We start from the raw sequence: 19,660 nt of genomic DNA, 5'->3' as shown, positions 1-19,660 counted from the left end.
CTAATATTTGTAACAATTCTTTCTACAAATTTTAGTTGTAATTCTAATATTTGTAACAATTCTTTCTTCCAGAGGTGATAGGAGCCCTTACGTCTGTGCTGTTAATATGGCTAGTAACTGGAGTGTTGGTGTACTTAGCCGTGGAAAGAATAAGAAACAACGATTTTGAAATTGACTCGGTTATCATGCTTATAACATCAGGCGTCGGTGTGGTAATAAACATAATGTAAGTACACTTAGATTAACATATTGTAATTTTCTCATGAATACATGCTTCGTGATACATGATAAGATTTGTAACGTACTGGATTAACTATCAGGTTAATTCTTTGCATTATAATAATCAGTTGTTACATCCAAGCCTTTGGCCCTCTGTATACTATAGGCTAAAATCGTGCTTAATTAAAAGCTGTAATATTGTTTACATTTAATTGGTATATTTCCCAATGTAATTAGAATTAGAAAGCTATGAAACATTGATCCAAAATTATTGTAAGTAGATATGGTTAAGTTCTTGACATGTATTTAACCTTAATGTGACAAGTTTGGATAGAATTAAGGAACATACTAACCTACATATTTTTATAGCCTTATACATTAATATTAAAAACAGAAAATCAGTTTCACGTAACATGTGTCAAGTGGTGGTAGTTGAACAAATTTATGAAGTATTCCAGTATAGAAAATTAAACACTAATCTACAATACAAACAATGCAGCAATAACAAATTCAGTATTAACCTTAAAATTTATAAAAATTTTTATATGTACAAATATCCCCTTCTTCTATATACAGGTACGATGGCAATCAAATAATACCAGTGTAATAAAATAAGGACGTGATACGAATAAAACTAAAGTTTGACAATGAAAAAAGTACAATATCATTTAAAAGTTCAGATTAGCAACTACTTTTCGATGTAGGCCAAAATTGAAACCCCTTGTACATGATAGATTTCTGTTGGGTTTATTTAGAACGTTTTTATTTACCTCTCCTTTATTAGGTTACTTCTAAAGCATCCCCAGCAATACTCCAACAGTAGTCGGCCAATATAGTAGGACTCCACTTTCCATCATATATTTTCTCCGCGGCTGCAATACCTTGATTGAACCTCTCGCTATGTTCATCAGTTACTGCTCCACAATTCTCGGGAAAGAAATCTGCGAATAAATGAAGAAAAATGGAGTATTTAGGACATATTACAACCAAGTTTTTGTAAAATGACAACAAGTTAGTCACAAGTTCTTTGTAATTTGTTGTTCGGCGTCTTCCCAAGAGCTGTGGACATTCACTCTTAAAGCTTTCCAACCACTTTCTAGTGTTTCATCAAACTGTGGATTTCTGAATCTATGGACCTATAAAGATAATACCCTCCTTAATTTTGGCATTACTTAATCAAACAAATTTTCCCTCTTAAACACGTGTAGGTCTTATAATTAATTCATCCGACAAGGTCTGAAAGCACACAAAGTTTCACACGTAGGATAGTGATCGGAGTTTGAGTCCCTATCACTGCAGCGATCAGATTTTTGTTTGTTTTATCACAAACTGTAAATTACTTCGTTACATGAAGCAATTAGATTAGACTGTGATCTCTTTCTTACGTTGTTCTTACTGATCATGTGGATAGTGGAGAGTCAATATTTATTTTTAGTATGTCCAATTGTAATGTTCTTGTTCACTGACTTTTCCTGATTGATGTAGGAAATGTTGTTCTATAATAATAGGGATGTCAGTTGAATGCTGCTTATTCTAGCTGTGGAACTACGTATAACGTAAATAAAAATCTAACAAAAGCAAACACTTATTATTACTAATCTGTGTTATAACGCACAAAGAGTGAAAAACTGACTGACTGGACCGCGACTTCAACCTGGGACCTCTGGCTTACCGTGCCGATGCGTTAACCACTGCGGCACTCAGTTCGTTTCCCAGAACAGCCACTCATTCTCTCACTCTCGAGGTTGGTCCTCTCGTCTTATAGTGGCCCGAGATGAGATCACCGACCTCGAGAGTGAGAATGGGTGGCTATTCTGAGAAGCGGACTGGGTGCCGCAGTCGTTAACGCATCGGCACGGTATGCCGGAGGTCCCGGGTTCGAGTCACGGTCCAGCCAGTCACTTTTTCACTCTTTTTGTGTTATAGAATTCGCAACTAGAGAATCTGATGTGTAAAAAAAATCGGTTGTTTCCTCCTTTCATTAGTATGTAATGTGTGTAAGTTTCGGCAATACACCATTGCCTTCTTCAGACGTATCAGGTAAGATCATGTGTCATGATGAAGACAACGATATATTGCCGAAACGTTAACACAGATTGTAATAGTAAGTGCTTGCTTTGGTCAGATTTTATTTTTATTTCGGTATCAGTTTCGGATTCTAAATTACAATCTGATTTCTGGTTCAGTAAAATATACCTTCATTTTTTCTTATGTTTTCAGAATGGGTGTTTCTCTTCATCAACATGGCCATACGCATGGTGGCCATTCCCATAATAATCATGACAACAATGCTTCAGCTATGGAATCGAGCGGTTCAGACACTGGCAGTGACGTCGTTATTCAGAAAGGAGCAAATATCAATGTACGGGCTGCGTTCGTCCATGTAGTCGGGGATCTGCTTCAAAGTATAGGAGTTTTTACTGCTGCCTTAATAATTTATTTTAAAGTAAGTATTATAAGTAGTAGTGTGTGTAAAGGGTATATATGTCACATAGTAATCTGCTAGTTAACAGTGTATGTCGCTACATATACGGTATGTAAACAAATAATTTCTTCCAGCAAAATGAATGCTGTCAATTGTTGTTGGTCCCACAAAAGTTTGTTTTCCATTATTTAGAAAATTACACATGTGAATTTGTCCTTAAGCATGTTATCGTGTTCAATTCAATTTATGTATTGATTAGATGTGTCTTCTGTTTGGACAATGTTTTAGTTCAACAGAGATTAAAATTTTACTTTAAATTACATTAACCATACTACTGTATGTATTGTAATTATGCCAATGTCATAATGAAGGGCTTCGTGAGAGTCTATTTCACTATTAGTTTCACTTTAATAAGAGACATGGTTTTATAAATTTTTAATTTACATTTTTTTTTTAATTTTCTTTAAAACTACGGATGATTCTTTTACACTCACGCAGGTCATTTTGTTCAGATCAGCAAGATTCATCGGTTGGTGTATTTTTATCTTTCAACAGTTTTTGTTTGTTCGTTAAACGCTAGAATTATATACATAATAACAATTGAATTTCATATATTGTCGGTGGTGTTTTCAAAAGGGGTTAAGGGTGTTGAGTACCTTCACCATATATTTTTTACAGATCATAAGGAGAGTCCTTCTCTTTTTTAATACAGGGTGGTCCATTTTCGGTTTCCCTATTTTATGTTGAAATAAAACACAGTTTCATAGACACATGAATGTAACGCCTATCAACAATTACAACACTCAGTTGGATTTTTAGGTGAGGTGTTATTTTTCGAACATCACATTATCTAAGTCTCCTCCACCCTTCTGAATGCAAAGGGTCAGATGTTTACAGAAGCTAGCCATTACTCTCTGTAAGAGATCTGGAGTGATGGTGGATATTTCCTTCTGAATCCTGTGTTTCAGTTCCTCTAGATATGCAACCGATGTCTAAACACTCTGTCCTTTAAATGCCCCCACAAGAAAAAGTCAGGGGCAGTCATGTCCGGAGATCTGGGAGGCCATGGAATATCCCCCAAATCTGGATATCACTTTTCCAGGAAACATGGCTTGATAACACTGTACTCGCATTATTTTATCTGACTCTGATAATTCCTGCACCACCCTCATTTTGTATGGGTGAAACTTCAAATCATTTCACAACATTCGACCAACACTACTCCGAGGAAGATTCAATGTAAGGGAATGTTGTCCTGCTTAACGTTTTGGACTGGCAAGAATTGCCTCCCGCTCACGTGTCATGTTTTCAGGTGCACGAACTGTTTTCTTACGTGTGTGTATTTTGTCACTTATATTACCACGAGTACGCCACTGTGACACCCACCTGCGTATGGTTTTCCCTGATGGAACCTTTCCTCGTCTTTTCTCGTCACCAAACTCTTGTCTGAATGCTCGTTATACGAGAACAATGGACTCCTGTTTTATAAATTGTTCCACACAAAACACGCGCTGCTGTACCGACCAACTGAATCCAAGGCCACCTGCTAACGGCTGACAGGCATCTCACTCTCCCCTCTCCCATTTCGCGGCGGTGTTGTCAACTCACAACTAATTAACCGAAATTGGACCACCCTGTATGATCTGAAGTTTTAATTACGATTATTTTAGTGATTTTACAAGTGTTGGTTAAACACCCGCTTGCTTTCTCAAAATTATTCTGAATTTATATATATATCGCAATGTCTTTTAGGTAGAGTCAAATGATAGACCGGGTGACTTTTTCCCTTCACTAAGTTTTATTACAAAATATGATAAATACAATTGTTTCTAATTCAGTGTCTCTTCCTCAATGACCAAGTGAAGGAATATTAAATGTTTTCCCGGGTGCCCCTTCCACTCATGGCAGTTTCCAGAACACTTTGGCAGGTTGTAGGTTCGATTTGGATTATAAGTTTAAGATGGGATCCCTAGTCCAGTGCGACATAGGGTAAGGAAGATGTGCTCCTAGTCCACAGCGACATAGGAAGGTCGGGTCCCTTGTTGGTCCGGCTTTTATCCATCCTTTTCGGGTCCCATGTATATGGGGGGAGAGAGAGAAATTTAATATTAAGTGAAATTTAAGATAAAATTTAACATTGTCAGATTACGTCATTAACATTCTGGTTCATTACAAAGAAAAGAGAAGAACGTTTTCCCGCACAAATCAATAGATTAAAAAATAAAGATTAATCATTAGAGGAAGGTGCTCAAATGAATTATCATAGAACTGATATCTTAATAAAGAAAACTATATGTTTGTCTTTTAAAATGAACTTTTTCAACTTCAATGTTATCTTTAGTAAATAAAATGGTAAGGTGCCCATCAAGAATTAGTTGAAGTGAACGTAAACTACTTTTACTATTCAACTCAACATACCTTCGTACGTCTGTCTGTCTGCTCCATGGTAGTGTTACTAAAATTTATCCATTTTCTATCAAATTTGGCATGTACTTTCTTTGAGCCTTAGGAAATAATCCTCTTGCTTGGTGTTTACTTTCGTCAGGAATAAGTTGTAAAATCAACCCCGAATTCAGTGTAAGAAGACATGTTTAACACATCTTTGAAACTTTTTACGTATACAAAATACGATCATAATTCTTCCCTCATTAAGATTCGTAACACATATTTGATTCTGTGCAATATGGCGTAATTTTCCTTCGAACTTTCCAATTCACTCTATTTCTTTCATAAAATTTGTGGATTTCATAACCTTAGTCAATCTCAAATAATAATTATAATTCTTAAGCGTAAATAATGCATTTTTAAAAAACAAAAGTCATCCTGAAACATTTTCTTTTTAACGAAAGTTACCCTGAAACATTTTCTTTTTAACGAAAGTTACCATAAAACATTTTCTTTTTAACAAACGTTACCCTGAAACTTCTTTTCTTAAAGTGGAATAAATTTAACTTATCCGCGAGTTGAATCCCAAACAATAGACTGCATTGGGAAAGTTCGAAAAGAGCACACGTCTATTTCTTGAAGATCAAAATAATTTGTACGGAAAACTTGATTAAACGTACTTTAAAGGGGTGAATTCAACCCCTTATCTCTAACTAAATTCATCTTCAAGCAGTAAATCCCATTAGGAACTCTCAAAGATTGCACACGCCATACGCAATTGGATAACTTATATTGTATGAAATTTAACATTAGGTACGATTTTTAAAATCGGATGAATTCGCACCTTTGCTTCTCATTAATTTGAGCAAGCTTCGCCGCTTCATAAAAGTATGATAATTTTCATAATATCTACCAAATGCCTAAAACATATTTTAGTATGGGATGAATTCACTCCATTCTTTACCGATTTCAACTCCAAGAAATGGGGATAACTGTAAAGCCTCAAAGATAATTACTCCATATTATACAGAATCGAATAATTTTTACAGATGTTATCATTGAAATATTCTAATCGCATTTTATATATGTGCAAGAAATTTATCCGTTTTTTGATTTCAACCCCAACCAGTGGAAACAATTAGGAAATCTTAAAGAAAATATGTAATATGTTGCATTAAGATCGAATAATCTTTACAAAACTTGTGATAATTTTTTTAATCACATTACGTATATACACAACTTTAAACTTCAAATGGGTTTTATTTGCTTATTTTTGATGTACTTCAATCCCAAACAACATGATTATTTTCAAATATTAGAATAATCCTGTTTCATTAGAATCAGATAAATTTTATGAAAGTTATCGTGGAACAGGCTGATACACAAATGGAAGTTGACTCGAATTGTAGAAGCTACCGTATGCTTTCTTCCATTTTTTTATTGACACTTTCGGTTTGGTTGACTAACGATAGTAGAACTTTTTGAAAATGAAAACATTTAATTTTCTTCTAATTAAAATAATGTAAATTACATTATTGATTCATTATTCTTTGCACTCAACTCAACAATGATATCTAACAATAAGTATATTATAAATTGTCTTCTTTGGCATTACTGTTTTTCGAGTTGCTAGAGTAACTGTTGACTAGTCAGATTTTATATATATATATACATTGAAGTTTGATTATGTTAATAGCAGTAATTAAAAGAAAAAAAACATTCCTCAACTATTATTTCATAAAAGGTGTTAGAAATAACCTTACTTTCATTTGAGATGAAACCTGCTATTGAAGTTGACTTGTGTAAAGTTGCCTGTGACGGAAATTCAAGAATGCATCACAGGTTTTAACTTTCTTTCTTCTTCAAAATAAGAAAGTGTAATTGCTTAATTGTAAGTATTTTCCATTGAGTTAATACTTCTTTATGTTTATTTTCCCTCAACATTTGTATTTCTTTTATTAAGAGTTCTTCAGTTTCTTTTCCCTATTCTATGGTTTTGACTCAAATGTGTATTTCTTTGAAGAGAACTATGTGCATATCTTAATTATGAGTTAATCTATACTAACCATTGTACGTTATGGAATTCACATCTACATAGCATATGGTGTGTTAAAAATCGATTGTTTCTTTTTTATTAATATCTATATTATATGATTTTATTCTGTCACGTACAATCAGTACCGGTATATATGATACGTTTTAAAAGTAGAAACATTGTCGTCGAGAAGAGGACTTTGTTACAGCAGACTCCACCAGTTACGATGTTTCTATCATAACAGAATCTCACGATTTATCTTTTAAAAATTATATTTTTTTTTTCATATTATTCTTTCCTTCATCATAACGGAATCTTGGACGATTTACTTCTTTAAATTCTATTGCAGATTTCCATTATACCCTATGGGTTGCATCATAACAGAATCTTTGATGATTATTTTTAATTCCAAGAAAATTTTCCATATTGTCTTATATTTTCATCATAACTGAATCTTTAATGATTAACTTTTTAAATTCTAGTAAATTTTCTATATTGTTCCATCTTTTCATTATAACGAAACCTCTAAAGATTTACTATTTTAATTTCTAATGATTTTTTTTTCACATTGTTCTGTTTTCGTCATAACGAAATTTTTGAGAGATTAGTTTTTAAAGATCTAATGGAATCTCCCACATTATCCTGTTTTCATCATAATGGAATCTTTGATGATTTACTCTTTTAAATTCTAATTAAATTTTTCATAAACCCTGTTTGCATCATAACAGAATCTTGGATGATCTACTCTATTAAATTCTAATGAAATTTTTCATGTTATCCTATGGTTTCATTATAGCGGAATCTTTTAAAATCCATTCTGGTAATTTCTAATGAAAATTTTCTATATTGCCGCGTTTCCATCATAAATCGTTGAGGATTTACTCTATTAAATTCTAATGAAATTTTCCATATTTTCCTGTTTTCGTCGTAATGTAATATATCACAAGTGCTTTTTTTAATTATTTGTTTATTTTCTTATTCAAGTATGATGAATTTTGTAAAATTCTCTGTCTGAAATCACAAATTAGTCCAAATACGTGTAATTTTAATGTGTTAAAATGATTGTATCAACTAATTATCTCTTTAATATGTAGTAAATATATTGTTTTTCTTTTTTCATTTTAGCCCACGTGGGTGATCGTTGATCCAATTTGTACCTTCTTGTTTTCCATCATGGTCCTTATCACTACCTTCGCCATTTTAAGGGATACATTAACTGTTCTTATGGAAGGTAAGTTATTCTTCGGTTTTTAAGACTCAACGCTATCAAAAAAAATTATAGCTGTATAGAACTTATAACGATGGTATAAAACACTCAAGTACTGTTTATGTTTATAAAATACAGAGATAGATAAAATCTTCAAAAATAAATGGGTTAGATATTTTGCTGAAGATTGCTTATTGAAAGTATTTGAAATATTGATAGTGATTGTTTTTCAAATACTTTAAATAAACATATCGACATGATCCAGGATTGTTTTTCAAATACTTTAAATAAACATATCGACATGATCCAGGATTATTTTTCAAATACTTTAAATAAACATATCGACATGATCCAGTTTCGTATTAAATAATTTTAAGAACTGACATTGTACATTTCTTACTGTTACATATTAATATTCAGTAATCATTTGTGCATCAGCCATTTATCTTATTTTTCATGTGGTTTGTTTCACTGGTATAGTTCCAATCTTCTAGAGTTTCATGGAAATTAATAATAACACTTCTTGCTTTTAAATTTTAATTAACAATATTATGAATCCTAATTCTCCCATATTTTTTAATTAGATATAGTGCAGACTAATAAGACCGTAGTGATTAACAAATTAACGAATTTTTCCACCCTTCTGGTTAGAACTACGAAGAAATCAGTGTTTTTGGTAATGATATAAAAGTACATACCATGGATTATATCTGCATTACTATATTGTAACCGTTAATTAATGTATACGTATTATTACTTGTATATCACCACATGACTTAAAATAGTAGTGAACACGCGCGAAAATTATTAAATTATCATATAGATAGATAGATAGATAGATAGATAGATAGATAGATATAGATATATCACTGGGGAATAATTGATGTGCTGAACGAATCGTTAGTATAATATAGTAATTGTTACCGTTTCTAGGTCCACTAATAGCTGAGACACTAACAAAAGGCTTTTGTATTATTACTGTTTTAGTATTAATATTTTAATAATACACTTCTCAATTTTATGTCCCGCAAATATACCCTATTGGCTAATTGATATCTAACCAGGGTTGTACATAATCAGAAATATTGTAAATAACTATCTCTCCACTTACAAGTACTTACCCATATTTGTAATTTTTAATCTAGCGTGTAGTAAATTTTTCTTTAAAACTTTTCAAACTCTATGAAACCAATTAAAATATCAATAAATTGAAAAGACAATAAAACGTTTGTTTTCTTTTTAGTTTAGTAAAATTGCTGCCTAGATTCGTGATAAATATATTTTTATTTTAATATGTAATTTAATCAATAATGCAAGTTTACAAAAGGTACCAGGCGCTTTCTTTATTACATAGTAAGCAGACAGTTTGTCAAATAAAATTTATATTTTAATTAAAGGAATGATCAGTATTAGTGTCGATGTGGAGGTTTCTATTTTATATTTTTTTACATTTGTCTATTTCAGGAATACCTCGTGGCGTTAGTTTTGACAAAGTTCTAAACACACTTTTGAAAATTGATGGAGTGGTACGAGTACACAACCTTCGCATTTGGGCTCTTACAATGGATAAGACAGCGCTTTCAGCTCACTTGGCAATTAGTAAGTATTCGAATTATACCACAGAAACCTTAACCAATGTCTTTATTAGATCCTCAGTATGGCTATAGTCTACTTATCTGTTATAATAGACCTTCTTCGACGGGAACCTTCTTCGGAACATGGAATGGATGCACTGTAGAACCATTAAAGTGTATCTGTGCCCATTATCTTTAGTTACAGATATTAGAATATCCTTAAGTTAACTAGGATTCCGTATGCACGATAACGACTTATACATTCAACTCATCTAGTTGGTTACCATATAATGCTACCATTAAACTAAATCTTGAGAATTATACTTTATTATTCACTTGACCTTATTTTCCATCTTCTAGTAAACCTTTTCTTATATTATATCTATATCAGTGTGCAAAACATCGCATCACACACACATATATATAATTAGTGTCCCACACAATTACATAATACATTTAACCCCAGCGTTTCGTCACGCAAACTGGAGCAACGACTGTCTCTTTATTTTCACCATCTTACTTATTTAGAAACAGATGCACTCCCTTTTCATGGTACTTATATTTTCTTATTTGAGTACAGTGCTCAAACCCACCATAAATACAAAATCAAATTCAAGTGTAACATCTACAAAGTATTAATTTCATAAGTGTTTAATCTTCATCTTCATAAGTGTTTAATTTAATTTAATTATATTGTATTGTCTTCTTATTGCGATAGATATGTTCGCACTAATCACCAAGTTGTACAATTATTATTTACATGTAATAAGTTACATAAAGATACATATAATATAGTTGATTCAATCCACCACTTGATACAAGAGTTTTTCCACTTTCTCAATGCTAATTATAATTAAATTATTTATATATTTTTAATAGTTGATTATATTTTTGTAGCTATAATTGTAGTAAGTAGATAATGTTACAAAAATTAGTAAGTTTTTCTTAATCTTTGGTTGTGTTTGTAAAATATGTTTCTTTACTTTTTCTTGCTTGTTTTATAGAGAGAGGTTTCCCTTAGTTTTAAGTGATTCGTGATTATATATTATAATGTTTTCTTCATTATTATTATATATTAAAGACGATTTAAGATGTGATGAAATGTGGTAGAATTAAGTTAACAAATAATTTTTAAAAAAGTGTAAAATTATTTTTAAAAAATGCACTATACTAAATACAAACAAACCTTCGCACTACCTTGAAGTTTCGAACTAAGTACAAAATTAGACTTCTGTAAATAAACTAAACTAAGACAAGCACATATCAAAGTACGAAACAAAGACTAGTTTCTGAATTAAAAGCACTTTCAGCTCATGTATAAAAAAAAAATCGTTACTCGCATATTCATATTCCAACACAGTCATTGTTCTTTGATTTTATAAAACTGAAAGCTAGCATAAAAGGTGGAGCAAGGTATGCGGAAGACATAGTTAGGTGAGATTTTTATATTGTTACTATTTGTGTAGAACCGTTAAACATAAAAGCAAAAATTTGGTACATAAGACATTTTTATCTCAAAGAACACGGAAATTCCCCTAAGGCTATTTAGATAGCATGCGCACCTTCGTGGTGGGATAACCAGTTTCTATTCCCAGTGAAAGTCATGTGGTTGAGATCCCACGTTAAGCTGTAAATCCACGTCTCATATAGCCTGGGCGCTGAACTCTAGCCAACCAAAATCAAGGAATACGGTAGAAATGCTCACTTCCATGAATTCAATATGGCGGGCCCATGGGTCAGAGGATTTTCTTTTCAACCGCTGAATGTACATGATGGCTTCTTGATGTACAGCAGACACACATCATATTTATGTAGACGAAGGAAGAAACGTAACAATTACTGGGTGTTTTTCTCTGTATTATTAGACATAAACTCACGAAATTTAGCTAGTATGTGATTTTCTTTTATTAGCAGAAACATCACTCTTTGATTTTTTTTTAAATGTTGCAATTAGACAACACCTTTCATTTATCAATCACATGTAAGTAAAAAATAAATTGTTCAAATTACATAACAGTTGATGGATATTAGTCTTAAATGTTACAAGTTACATGCAAAATTACAACTCATTAAAGTTGATCAAGGGCGTAGCATGCTGAACAACCCTCGTATGTCAACAGTGAACTTGCAAACAAAATTCTAGAAAATCATTCAAAACAACTACTATCAAAACTTGTTTGCGTTAAAGAGAATATGTTTTCTTTTCAAATTCCTTATTTTAACAAATAAATATTCTATATAAGTCTATTGGAATATTTCTGATAAGCTTAGTTACTTCATCAGTGATAAGAATAATACCAAAAGCACAAGTGACAACATTGTTATTATTTGGAAAAAGGGACAAAATAAATAACTTATACTAAAATGATTTATTTTTTCACTTTTACGAATGTTATATTGTCCACATCATATCACAAAAGTTTACATAATAATTTATTGAAGGAAACCTTGTTGTGGTATTTGGCATGTTAATATTGAAATATATAAATCACGTTAATTGGATCGTTTACAATGTAGACAATAATACAGGTAACTAACATTAAATATGATATAAAATACTTATACTAACGACTACCATACAGAAACAGAGAATGATACTTTCGTTTATGTTTACTGGCGCCTCAAGAATTGTGAAAACCATATTTTAAAAATGAATTGCTCTTTTGTTTTTCAGAACCAGGTGTTAGTCCCCAATCTGTTCTAAGACGAGCTTCAAGAGGAATACAAGCTAATTTTAACATTTTTGAGATGACACTTCAAATAGAAGAATTTCGAGAAGACATGGATAATTGTCAGCAATGTCAATACCCAAAGAAGTGATTGAAAGCAATGCATTTTGAATGCAATAACATTAATTGGAAGTGAACGAGTACGTAGTGTTTCAACGTTTGATTTCATCGCATTGAAGAACGTAATTTAAAGTAAGTGTGTCGTATAACGACAAATGTGTGTGTGATATGTGATGTAAATACGTAATGTATAGTGTAATGTTGTTCAATTCGAGTGTGTAAATACACATGTGAATAAAGAACAATTGTTTGTTGCTGTTTTATACCAGACTGTTTTGTATTGAACCAAAGAGTTAGCGAGAGTCACTGAGAGTTATAAGCAAAGAGAATTTATAAGTAACTGCGATAATTTTAATTTCTTATGGCAGATAAAGACTTTATGTATATGATTTTATATGAAAGAAGACATATATTGTGCAAAAGACTGTAATAACATATCTCTGATGTAAGTTGGCTAAAATTGTATAAATCTTTCATTAAATTCAGTGTATTACATTCTTTCTGCAACTTGCCATAACCATTAAAACATTATTTATAATTCAAATATAAGCTTCTTAACAATATTTGTTCATTCTACATGTTTTTGTATTGAAACAGCAGTTGGAATTAATTTACTAATTGAAGTTTATTTTTATCAGACGTAAAAAGTACTATTCATGTAAGTAGTAAGAAATGTGTTTTGTTCAAAGATATTACAGATTTTAGCTTTTATTGACAGAAAACACTTGTATTATTTTTAAAACAAGACTTACTTTTTTATCACCGTAAAAATTCTATAAGTAAGAAAAATAAATTTTGACACTTGACTGGAGTAAACAGAATGATAATTTAATATCCGTGAAATGCGAAAAAAAATCCTTTTATTTGTTTTAAAACTTCACATTTCTTAACGTAAAATAAGATCAGTAATGAAACGGTCATGCAATAACAATATTTTTTAACAAATTAAGCATATTTATTTTAGGACTACAGTAAATGTATGCTCTCCGTGAACTGTAAATTCTAAGAACATGTACTTCGTAATTATTAAGTCGAGCTTAATCTTATTTCTACTATTGTTGCATTTATCATTATACTGTGTGGTACTACAACTAGAATTAGAGATTATTTTGCAAACATTGTTATGAAGACAGTGTTTATCTAAATAATATATATTCTATGTATTAATATTTCAGATGTGTGTACTATATAATTTCTATCTAGTTACAAAGAATATTTTGAAGATAAATTTTACGAATAGGATATCTACAAATATTATATATCTATGAAATACAAATTCCATGATTTCGTGGACTTCACATGTGATTTTTCAGTACCTGATAGAGAAATAGCAACAACATGTTGGGGAAAGATGTTAGACCTAGTCCTAATCCGTTTTACATAGATTCCAATTTATCTTCTTGATATTGATCATTTTATATTAGTAACGACGTTTTAGTCTTTTAAAATATGTAACATATTGTTTTAATATGTCTTGTTTACATAGGATGTTTTAAATAAATTTTTAGGGACAATTTTATGTACATTCGAAAAAGAATTAGCTTAAAAGAAAACTCCTAGAATTGTATGAAGCAACTGTGTCTTAGCAGCTTATTTTAGTATCAATATGGAGTTACAATGTGTAAATACATCTCTTGTAGCAAGTGTGCTTTGATATAGTACTAATGAAAAAGATGAATTATCTGTCAAAACTGGCTACTTTCTTCTGCAATTTTGTGCATTATCCTGCTTGCAAAAAAAAAAAAAAAAAAAAGTACTATAGTGTATAAAATAGAATACTGAAAACAAAGTGTGTAATATATTTTGAGTAATTATATTTTTATATAAAGTACATTGAACATAGGTATGTTTTATATTTAATGATATTTTTGTGTTTTACACAATAAATATTTAAAAACGATTTGAAGCAAGTTTATTGTACAAATAGTAAATTCCTCACTTGTTACCACAGATAATATCTTTCATCTTTTCTTCTTCCTGCATCCATTCGTCTTTATCTACAATATTGAATATATGTAATTCCATGGTTCTACTTTCAATACTTTCTAAGAGCTAGTGAACAAACAAACAAGATAACATTTCCTCGTAGAGATCATATTTCACAAAATCCTGCCTAACCTAGGGCCTGTGAAACATTATACAAAATTTCGAGGTTTTACGCCTAGCAGTTTGGGAGATCTGGCGACAGCGGCAAAGAATCTTTCAAGTCCACTTTTCCTCCTACTTATGGGATGCATTTTGCAAAATCCTGTTTTATCTGCAGCCGTAAGAGCAACATCAATATTTACACAAAATGTCAGTTCTGCGCCTCATAGTCTCGGAGATCTGGCGAATGAAAAGTAAAACCATGTGATCTCCTACCCCTCCCCTTATGGGCCATATATTGAGAAACTCTGTCTTACCTAGAGCGTAGGGTGCAATGGATGATATTTATGCAAAATTTCAAGGTTCTATGTCTGATCATTTCGGAAATTCGAACTGAAAAAAAAAATCGAGCCCTCTATCCTCGCCTTAGAGGAGGCATTTCGCAAAACTGCCTACATGCTAGAGTAAAAGGAGTATACAAAATTTTAAAATTCTGCACCAAATAGTATCGGAAATCTGTGCTTACATCCAATACAGTTTCCTTTATCTTTTTAGGTAATTTCGAAAGAAAAGAGTCTGCCGAGTTTAGAGATTTTTAAAAGGAGGAAAAATTATAGTTTAGTAGTATAAACTAGGCAATTTACCGCCCCGTGCAATGGTATCATTTGCCGCCTCCCTTTCTCCAGAAAGAACAAATCTTAGAAGCCACGATTTTAAGTATGGTACCCAATCATGAACAACGAAGAGGAGGAAAAGTACACTCGCACTCAAAAAGGCCCAGACACTATTCATTCTTTTGTTTTTCTTTAAATAATAATCTATTATGTTAGTGAAAGATAAAGCAAACACACTTGGAAAGGAAAGATGGTAATTCTTTTTTAAGAATTCAATATCGAGCTTCAATCTCAATATATCTCAACTAGCTCTTTTATCTCTATTTCTTGATTTTCCTTCTACATCTGTTATTTAAAAAAAAAAAAAAAAATTCCAACTTCAACATAAGGAACTTATTTGTAACAAAGACAAGACTAGTTTTCATATCAAAACTATAATAACTAAATGAAACAGGTGTTGCTTCTGTTCGAATAACTAAATGAAGCTTCTGTTCGAGAATTGAGTTTTTGTATTTGACAACAATGCTGAGATTTGTTTGACCATTTGCTTTAGCACTGCCCATATGACCTTAATCTAATGCGACTTAAACATGATTTATGAATGTAGTATTCAAACAGAAGGTCAACTTAGTAAATTTAACTACCATCATCATGAATCCTGTTTCCAGCAAGAAATACTTATTTAAATGATATGACAGATTTTGCTGCCCCTCGAAATGACGCCCTGAGAAAATATACGTGTTACACGTATGGTAGAGCCAGCCCTAAGTACAAATTACAATAGTGCATCGCAATTCCAATTGGCGCTATTTCCATTTTTCACCCCAAAGACCCATTTCTAACCTAACCTAATTCAACCTTAACGGTAGTCCAGCTTCACTCCACCGGCTTTGAATATATGTCACAATTAGGTTTGTTTTCTATACCAAAGGAAAACTATAGTTACTTAGGATTCGAAAAGTGGGATATAGGCCCTTGTAGTTCACCAAAGTAAACCAGTATTAATTTTAAAAAATCACGTCAGGCGACGCAACAATAATAGTTCTTTCGGTTCTTGAAGGACAAGAGCCACGTGTTCACTTGTTCGCCCATGCTACAAAATCTTACTGGACCAGTCACAATCCGGCATGAATTTCCAGCAACGCAGTGCGGATTCCGGAAGTATGTTTGCGAATACATACTGTGCTAATGGAAGTTTACTGGTGCGAAAAATTGTTTTCCTGAATTTTTATTGGACCAGAAACGGATCCTCGTAAATTTTTGAAAGACACGGTGTTACTGGAAACACATACTGGATTCTTGGTGATCCAGCAAAAAAAAAAAAAAAAAAAAAAAAAAAAAGACCTGGGTGAGGTATACTGAAATTATTAAAATGCAATATTTGATATCCCACAACAACTACTACAATGCAAAACTTGATATCCCGCATTAACCATTTATTATTGAAAATACTACAGCATGATTCACTCAACACAATTGCACCAGTTGGTAACCTTTATCCGAAAACAATAATGGACTATGCAAAAGTGAATGGAAAGTACCCAGATGAAATTCTGCAAAATCATGAAAATAGAACATGGGAAGCCACGTACAGATCATGATAGAAAACATAGTGCAACTTATCTCATTATTTCCCCACGACGACCCAGTTGTGTCATCTTCGCGACAATACTCACTTCTTGAGTCATTCAACAATAAATCATCTTCATTGAATTGGTTGTAAGAAACATCTAATGTGCTAATTCTTTTCTTTTTAGATGGGAAGGTATTACACGACTCCTGATTGCCCGCCATCTTAACTGTGGGTTACCATCTCATGCATCCCAAAAAGTTACAAAGAGGCTTACCATTAATGAATATTACTGCGATCTATAGAGCACAATTTGATCGCGGTGCATTCTATCGGGTGCTGCCTAGGGATGCATTCGAGTCGAGTCGAGTCGAGATTTAAGCCTGTCTCGACTCGTCTCGAGAAAATGTTGTCTCGACTCGAAAATATGTTTCTGTCTCGACTCGTGTCTCGACTCGACAGTCTCTGTCTCGACTCGACTCGAATTCGAGTCGAGACGTCTCGAAATTCGAGTCGAGACAAAATATACGAGTTAAAATATACGCACACATCAGCCAGACCATCATGACTACCTACCTAATTGTCAGTATATCGACTTTTGGCATGGATAAAAACGGCGACACGTCTTGGCACACACGCAATTATCCTTGATAGGTCGCTGGAGAGAGCTGGCACCACATGTGCTCACTCAGGTCACCTAATTCCCGTAAATTCCGGGAAGGGAGGCGATGTGTTCTGACGTCACGATCAATCACATCCCACAAGGGACATCACTCAAATGTCCGGCTCCAATTTCAATGAAACTTTTTTTTGCTGATAGAAGTGAATATTTTTAAGTTTTTACGGGTCTGAAGAAACTACCATGCTATGCTATTTAAATGGGCGTTTTCTTATGATACAAAATCTTATCTTTTAGATAGTTGAAGTAGGAAAAGAAACGACAGAATTGTGGGTTTAAGCGTTGCGAGGTCGCTGGAGAGAGCTGGCACCACATGTGCTCACTCAGGTCACCTAATTCCCGTAAATTCCGGGAAGGGAGGCGATGTGTTCTGACGTCACGTTCAATCACATCCCACAAGGGACATCACTCAAATGTCCGGCTCCAATTTCAATGAAACTTTTTTTTGCGGATAAAAGTGAATATTTTTAAGTTTTCAGGGGTCTGAAGAAACTACCATGCTATGCTATTTAAATGGGCGTTTTCTTATGATACAAAATCTTATCTTTTAGATAGTTGAAGTAGGAAAAGAAACGACAGAATTGTGGGTTTAAGCGTTGCGAGGCCGTAGGCCGAGCAAAGATAGTATGTGGGGGCGAAGCCCCCGGATGAGCAGATTCAGGAAATATGAAGAGCAAGTTCACGAAATTCACTGTTGATGTAAAGGCCGATAGATAAGAAATGCGAGGCTCTAGACCGAGCCCAAAGGCTAGTATATATATATGACGGCTTATTCATTTGTTTAATATTCTTTGCGTATTTGACACGGACCGTTAAAATATACGCACACATCAGCCAGACCATCATGACTACCTACCTAATTGTCAGTATGTCGACTTTTGGCATGGATAAAAACGGCGACACGTCTTGGCATACACGCAATGATCCTTGATAGGTCGCTGGAGAGAGCTGGCACCACATGTGCTCACTCAGGTCACCTAATTCCCGTAAATTCCGGGAAGGGAGGCGATGTTTTCTGACGTCACGTTCAATCACATCCCACAAGGGACATCACTCAAATGTCCGGCTCAAATTTCAATGAAACTTTTTTTTTGCTGATAGAAGGCATGTATGCATCATTACTTGTGAAGACAAATTTTTGCCATGGTGCATGTTTTCTATTTTTTTTTTTTTTTTAATTAACTTTTAAGAGTTGTGATGTGGTTATTAGAGATTACTACAGAAGTCCCTTACTACCCTTTGTAAACGGAGCGTTAATGAAGAAAAGTGAAGAAAAACCATGTGGATACATATAAGTCCTGGGGGGAAGTCGTATGGTAGATATGACCTTGATGGCAGCCATCTTGAAATCCGCCATTTTGAATTAAGGTCAAGTTTTCAAAATGGGAATAGGGTAATATGATACATAATTTCGGGCTAGAATTTAATTAGAAAAATAATGGTGAGGTTAGTTTTAAGTTACACCCATTTGGGGGAAAGTTACAGGCATAGTAATTGTTTTTACTTACTGTGTGCGTAAGTCCCTTCTTACTTTCGTCTCAAGACCTGTAAATCGATCGCAACGGCAGAGCCCGGTTTCGCACTAGTGTTTAGAAATCTTTAAACTCTCTTGAGGCAATATTTGTGGATTATTGTATTGTATTTTGCCTTTAATTAAATTTGAACCCACTTCATGATCTTGTGTAAAGTATCACTAAAAGAGAATTTCTGTTTTTATGTAACGTAAGCATAGCAATTATAAAAGGTGAGTAAGGTGCGTATGTATTTATAAGAAAGTTTATTTTACGAGTCTTTTGTGGTTCCGCCAACCTATTCTTTAGTTGTTTTTTTTTTTAAATCCTCATATCTCATAAATAAAAGAGCTATTATAAAATCTCTTACCACTATTCTTTAATACTTATAAAATTTTATTTATTGTAAAAGCACTGGCGAGATATTTCTTATCGCCCACTAAAATTATGGTGGAGCTCCTTCGTGGCTAACGGTTAGTATACTTGCCTTTGGCCTGGGAAACCTGGGCTTGATTCCCGGTGCGAGTTCATGTGGTTCGGATTCCACGTTAATCAGTAGGTCCACGT

The 19,660-nt window shown here is 33.0% G+C and overlaps 1 protein-coding gene across 2 annotated transcripts in view; it reads left to right on the top strand.

Annotated features, from left to right (window-relative positions):
- The window catches only part of LOC145683937 (proton-coupled zinc antiporter SLC30A2-like), a 163,109-nt gene extending 148,578 nt beyond the window's left edge, over positions 1–14,531 (top strand). For both annotated transcript variants that reach the window (XM_081755633.1, XM_081755632.1), the window contains exons 5-9: positions 73–226; positions 2,440–2,665; positions 8,190–8,295; positions 9,736–9,870; positions 12,520–14,531. In XM_081755633.1, the coding sequence (XP_081611759.1) occupies positions 73–226; positions 2,440–2,665; positions 8,190–8,295; positions 9,736–9,870; positions 12,520–12,665 (767 nt within the window). In that variant the 3' untranslated portion in view covers positions 12,666–14,531. The remainder of the gene's footprint in view (positions 1–72; positions 227–2,439; positions 2,666–8,189; positions 8,296–9,735; positions 9,871–12,519) is intronic.
- Positions 14,532–19,660: the final 5,129 nt, after the last annotated feature.

Source organism: Thermobia domestica, chromosome 4 (genome assembly GCF_964235325.1).
Source record: "Thermobia domestica chromosome 4, izTheDome1.hap1.1, whole genome shotgun sequence".
NCBI lineage: Eukaryota > Metazoa > Arthropoda > Insecta > Zygentoma > Lepismatidae > Thermobia > Thermobia domestica.
This window is presented reverse-complemented; position numbering and strand designations above follow the sequence as displayed.